The sequence below is a fragment of the Caretta caretta genome, chromosome 4 (genome assembly GCF_965140235.1).
Source record: "Caretta caretta isolate rCarCar2 chromosome 4, rCarCar1.hap1, whole genome shotgun sequence".
Classification (NCBI taxonomy): domain Eukaryota; kingdom Metazoa; phylum Chordata; order Testudines; family Cheloniidae; genus Caretta; species Caretta caretta.
The window spans coordinates 98,817,009-98,823,008 of record NC_134209.1 but is presented as its reverse complement, the minus strand read 5'-3'; the positions used below and the strand labels follow the sequence as shown (position 1 = coordinate 98,823,008).

Below are 6,000 nucleotides of genomic sequence, written 5' to 3'. Positions count from 1 at the left end.
TTGAACCTGAAGTAACCAAACACACACCTTGTTAGGCATAAAGAGCTTAGTTACAAGGGGAAGAAAAATTGACTTTGTTTCAAAATATTAAGCCCATCTTATTTCATTAGCAAAGTGTTCCAAAGAAATCAGACATTTTAGGTCACCATTAGTCTAAAATGTTTGAGGCAGGATTTTTTTGGCATATCTGCCAAGGAAGAAAAGCCATGTTTAGCTTTAACTGAGGTTTGAGTAAACTTCAGCATGGGTTAAAAAACCTGAAATTGAAGATGCAGCTTTCACCTCATCATGCAGGTATCAGTTTTTGTTAGTTACTGTTTAACACATTGATTACTACTCTATCCAGGTGGGGGGTGGGAGTGCTTCATGGTGTAAGCCCAAAAGAGGATTGCTAAAGAAGAAAACAGGTCAAGGTTTTCTGACCGGAGAAGTTTAATATTGCAAACTCTTTAAAAGCAAAGGGGTGTTTAGCTCTGATCAATAAAAGTATGTTCAAGATGCCTATCACTACTTTGCATTGACTGCTCTGTGGGTCCAATTCGGAGGAGCTGTCCCATTAAAATAAATGACTTGAGATTACCCAGCCCTGCTCATCAAAAACAAAAGTTTTAAACCCAGTGCACTTAATTAGAAAGCAGCACCATTTTAATTATTGAGTTGGTGTTCAAAAAAACCCAAACCAACCCCAAAAAATCTTGTAAATCTTTTTCCAGATGACAAGGGATATTTCAATTGACTATAATTTTTAATTGCTTGACTTTTTCATTGGTGCATAGGATTTAACTCTCAGATTTTCATGTTTTATTCATCTGTCCTCTTGTTTTGAAAGAATCTACACACTACCTGAACAGCCAGCAGAGTTTCCTGTTTGCAGTGAACCTCATTTTACATGAAGCTTTATCTAAATGCAATTTTTCAATCAGAAGATCTCTTTAGCAAGGGTATAAACTCTGCTTCCTGGAGCTATTGTACTGATTTTGGGTCCAATTCTACAGTCCCTGTTCCCATTCAGGCAAAAATTCCCTTTGATGGCAGTGGGAACTTTGAGTGGGAGCTGAATAGAGGATGCTTTATGACGAGGATTCGGTGACATCTAGAGCAATTTTGAAATCCATGTGAGTTAAGAGCACTCCAGCATCTCTCAGGATCAGACTTGGTATGAAATACAGATTAAGGGCAGGAATTTAGGAAGAACTATGTTCAAAAAGATGGGAAGACACTAGATTTTTTTTCCCCCAGTTTTAAACATTTAATAGTGCACTTATTGATTATACTCTGTACAGACATATACCAAGTTATAAACCTTTTCCTCTTGTGTTCTCTTAAACCTTAATATGTAAAGCATATTTACACTAGAAGGAAAAAAAAATACTTGAGGTACAAACACCCAAAAGAATATCTGAGGTATAAATACAAGTATATTTTAAATTATTATCTTTATCATGCTTTACTTATGTTTGACAGTACACTGTGGGCAAGTATACATATTTGATAAAATGGTATGTACACCATATAATTTTACAAATTCAAAGTTTCAAATTGAATATAGAAGGGCTCCTTATTTATGAAGAAACTAATACATTTGCCATTAAAAAAAATAAAAATAATACTGACAATGGTAACAAAGTCTCAGCCACCTTGCAACTCATTCATACCCTCAGCCACAAAATACATTTTCCACTTAATACTGCATCTCTAAATCAAATCTGTACTTTATCGTAAAACCTGCATAAAGACCACCTTTTCCAGAGGACCTCTTGGTTTCCTACTGTCCATAGCATGATTGTCAGTGAGAAATATCCAAAGGTTTTTAAAAAAAATTAAATGGCTCACATTGAAGCTCTCAAAGCTTCATGTTAATGTGCAGCTTTCAGAAAGGCAGGTAAAGGAGAGAGAGAAAATCCATCTGAATCTTCCTAGTCAACTTACTCTGTCTGCTGCCCTAGGAGTCCTACCATCAGGATTCCTATGTCTACATTTTACTCTTAAACCATTAGGATATAGCGAAACATACCAAGAGCATGTACAATTATTACAACACATCCAGGAGTAAATGCAACACATATTCACTTTTAGGCAATACAACGATTTGACATTCGTGGCTTTTTGACCACTAGAGAGGAATTTCAATGCTACTTCAATCTACATAGTTTACAAGTATATTCTGTACTGCAGTAAATTTGCTAATCACTCCTAAAAAGATCACATGGGTATGAAACAGACAGAGCAAGTCTACTATAACAATTGCTTACAGGTTAACAAATGTTAGTAACACAAAACAGGCAAGAATGAAGGATTGCTGCTGCTGGTCCATTGGGTAGTCAGAGATTCCAGGTTGAACTGTATCCAATACATTAAAATCCATTTTGTGGATCCATATCAGTGTGCCAGACACCATGCTTCTAGCTATTCCTTTCAACAATTACACTCATTCACACTTATCTCTGTGCAAACCTTTCTTTGCTTCTCTCAGTGAGAGCACATTGAAGAGTACCAGCTATTCCAGTGGATACACCAGTCCCCCAAAACATTACAAATAAAATGACATATGTACATAAAGCTAATAATCACATGGGAATGAAGTATTTTCACCCCATTCCATAATATATTTGTGTTTAGAGTTTTGCTTCTCAGAAGCAACTCAAACCATCTCGTAATCGTACAATATACAGTTTATTTTTCCTTGCATACAGTCCTCCTATATATTCCAGTCAAGGTCTATACTACAGACCTTACACAGACAGGAAGCAGCTTTAAAATGTATGGGATGGTCACAGTCCAATTCAATATATTAGTCTTCCAATTCACCATTTGCATGTCATGCTATAATCCATTCAATAGTCTTGAGTTGCTAGGAATGTGTACACTGATGATGGGTTCAATGCGTAGTTGTAGTCACCTGGATTTTACTTCTTTATTACTGAAAGAGTCTCTGATTTTAGCAACTTCAGATGCACATAGGTGTCCGAAAGACTTAGTGTACCATTCTGGCATGTGGCCCCTGTAGCACAGAGGGAAACAAAGTAAACAAGAAGCTCTATCAGCAGTACTGGTCCTTACTCAACAAAAGTATATCAAAGGCGCTCAAATGAACATCTACTTGGCTGCAGTACTGGTTTATTCCAAAAGCCTGGTTGAACAGAACTCTACGGAAACCCCTTTTCTCTGGAGAGGTCAGTTATTAGTTTTCACTAATCCAACATCCAAATCAAACGCACACAGCTTTACCAAAGAAAACTAAGATTTCATCAGAACTTGGGCTCGGTCACTAATGTAAGAAGTGTGTAAATTCAACTATTCTCTCTCAAATACTCATGCCTACTAGAAGTGAAGGGGAACAAAAACAACTAACTACATAAAGAACAGAACCACCAAAATATGTACCTGGCTTACTGAATAACTGTGTGAGAGTCCACCCACAGGTTGTTGCCCTAGCATGCTTCCAGGAAGAGGAGCAGCCTGCCTGGGCTGGGGCCAAGGGGGAAGCAGCAAGCAGGAGGGGGCCTTGAGGCAGCGTGGGTGGGTGGGGCCATGTGGGGCTGTTTGGTGAGGCACAGCCTTCCTCAGCCTATGATACGAGCCGGCCATGAGTACAAATGCTGAATAATCAACCCAAAACGAACCTCCCCCCACCCCCGAGGAACTGCCGCCAGCAACAAAATCTGATAGGACAAAGCGGTAGACTGTACCTTAAATCAATTCTGCACATGTAGGTGAGTTTGGATTTTCCTGACCCGCAGGGTTCAATCAGATACCTGGACAAAAGCACATTAACTCTAACACCAACCACTGGAGCACGGTCATGATCCACCGAGGAGGCTAACAGCACACAAGCTCCTTTTGATAAATTTGTCCGCCATGTTCTGTTAAAAACAAACATGAAATAATTGCCTTCCTTTTCTTACAGTAATGTGACAAGTTTCTACTAGCCTTAGAAAAACTGCTAGAATTTGCATAGTCATGTGTCTACAAACTCCCTTCTTCTGAAGTAGTGTAAACCAGATTTTTTTCTTAAGTTTTGATAGTTCTCTGTCTTAAGCCTAGTGCTGCAGTATGTGAAAGCTCACCTTAAAATCACATAGTCTCTGGCTGGGTGTGGTGCCATGCTGTTCTGGACACACTGGTATACATCTGTCTGACTGTCTAAGGTTTCAATTACTTTAGAATCCAAGAGATCTTCATCCCAAAGATGCTGCTCTTTAAGTAAACGGTTTAAAACCTCTTCAGGCACAGCAGGGACTTCAGTGGTGGCTTTCCACAGCCGGAGCGGGGGTCCTTCAGACACCTGGGAACATCAGCATAGGCTTGTCAGTACTATTACAAGTTACACTTTTCTTTCTTAATTTCTTAGTGTTGAAAAACCTACTATAAAGTGATCAAAACATCATGTCTTATTAGTCTTGTCAGAAGAAAGAAAACCTCATGCGTGAGAATAAGCTGCATGGCCCAATGGAATTGATGTGCAAACTTCCAAAGTTACTTTCTAAAGGGAGTGAACATAACTTTCAAGAGTGGTTCTGAACTGAAAAGGGAAACTGAGAATAGCACTCTGTGGTTCCATCTTTATTGCCTCTCAAATCACTTCTCGCTACCAGCTCTGCAAACTTGATCTGAGAGGCAAGAAAGCTTCTTTTCTTACAAGTAATAAAGGTTCTTGTAGGCCAAACAATACCTTCAGTTACATCTGTGAAAGTTTGTTGGCTATAGGTTTGCACAGGGGTAACTGATCCTGTCAATGAAGTTCAGTAAATATTTTGATTATGATGCACAAGGAAGTACAGAAGGCAGTGAGCTGCCTTCTAGATGTGCTGGCTCTGTGGAACGAACAGGAATAAACTTACTTTTGTCCCTAAAAACAGCAGACTCACTAAGATGTGTGCGCTTTTTTCCCCCCATAATCACTTTTCAGAATACAGATGCACTTTACCAATTGTTTTCTATTCTGCTGTACCCTCATCTATTAAAAGGTCTATTCTGTACCAGACTAAAACCACAGAAACCGCCAACTAAACAGGAATTGTGAACTTGGGACTCCACTGATGTACCTTCTTGTAGGCCAGCTCTGCTTGTTCTGATGTGGAATAGCTGACCCAGCCTTTGAACTTATCCTTCATCTCTTTAAGCAGATCATCCATGCAATCCTGAAGGTAACAATGATAGTCTGAGGGCTCTGTACTGTTGTTTCGCCCAAGTTCCTCCAGGCTTAAAGGCCTCAGGTCTTGCTCTGTGTAAGAATTCCGACATCTGCTCATTTCTTCAGGAATCTGGGAATTGCAGAAAGAGAATAATCCTCCTAGAACCGTTTCTTCATATTTTGAGGGAAACTGAAGGACTCAGTAGGGTCAAAGCTAACAGTTCAAAAATTCATAAACAACAGTCATCTGAACTCAGCCCCCCACTGAAGACATGCAGGATGACAATTAACACAGAGGATGAATTTAGAGATTGATTGTGTATAAATGAAAGAAGAAAAAGACAAAGAACCTGATAAAGAATGAAGGAGAAAAAAAAACACCAGCTGTTGAAAGAAATATTTGCTACATACTTCTGCCAACTGGGATTTAAAAGCTAAATATAGTCACAACCCTGATGAGAAAAAAACAGTGAAAGACATGGAGGGGTGCATATATGTGTATATACTGCACCCAAACGATATTTAAAATGCTACAGTTGCAAAATCAAGCACTCACGTTATGTGCCAGAATTAAAATTGCTCATGGAACCTTAATTTGATCCCCTTGTGTGCATGCATTATGATACAGTTTAATTACATGATCTAATTATTTTTACACAGGACCTCATTCCGTGCACAGAACGGATGGTGCTCACTATAGGAACAGCTACTCAATATTTCTTTTCATTGTACAATGTGTGCCCCATGCCTCATTTATTGCACACTACTCACTGTGTTCTGAACACAGAATTTTTAATAGCCTCATGGGCTTTTCTACAGCAATCACTACTATAGGATCTGAGTACTTCACGAACATTAATGAATTA

At 38.9% G+C, this 6,000-nt stretch overlaps 1 protein-coding gene across 2 annotated transcripts in view; it reads right to left on the bottom strand.

The window, feature by feature from the left end:
* Positions 1–1,224: 1,224 nt before the first annotated feature.
* DLC1 (DLC1 Rho GTPase activating protein) overlaps positions 1,225–6,000 on the bottom strand; it is a 366,209-nt gene continuing 361,433 nt past the window's right edge. For both annotated transcript variants that reach the window (XM_048848188.2, XM_075127890.1), the window contains 4 exons: positions 5,046–5,264; positions 4,068–4,285; positions 3,690–3,863; positions 1,225–3,001 (listed from right to left, as the gene is read on the bottom strand). In XM_048848188.2, coding sequence (XP_048704145.2) covers positions 2,896–3,001; positions 3,690–3,863; positions 4,068–4,285; positions 5,046–5,264 — 717 coding nt within the window. In that variant the 3' untranslated portion in view covers positions 1,225–2,895. The remainder of the gene's footprint in view (positions 3,002–3,689; positions 3,864–4,067; positions 4,286–5,045; positions 5,265–6,000) is intronic.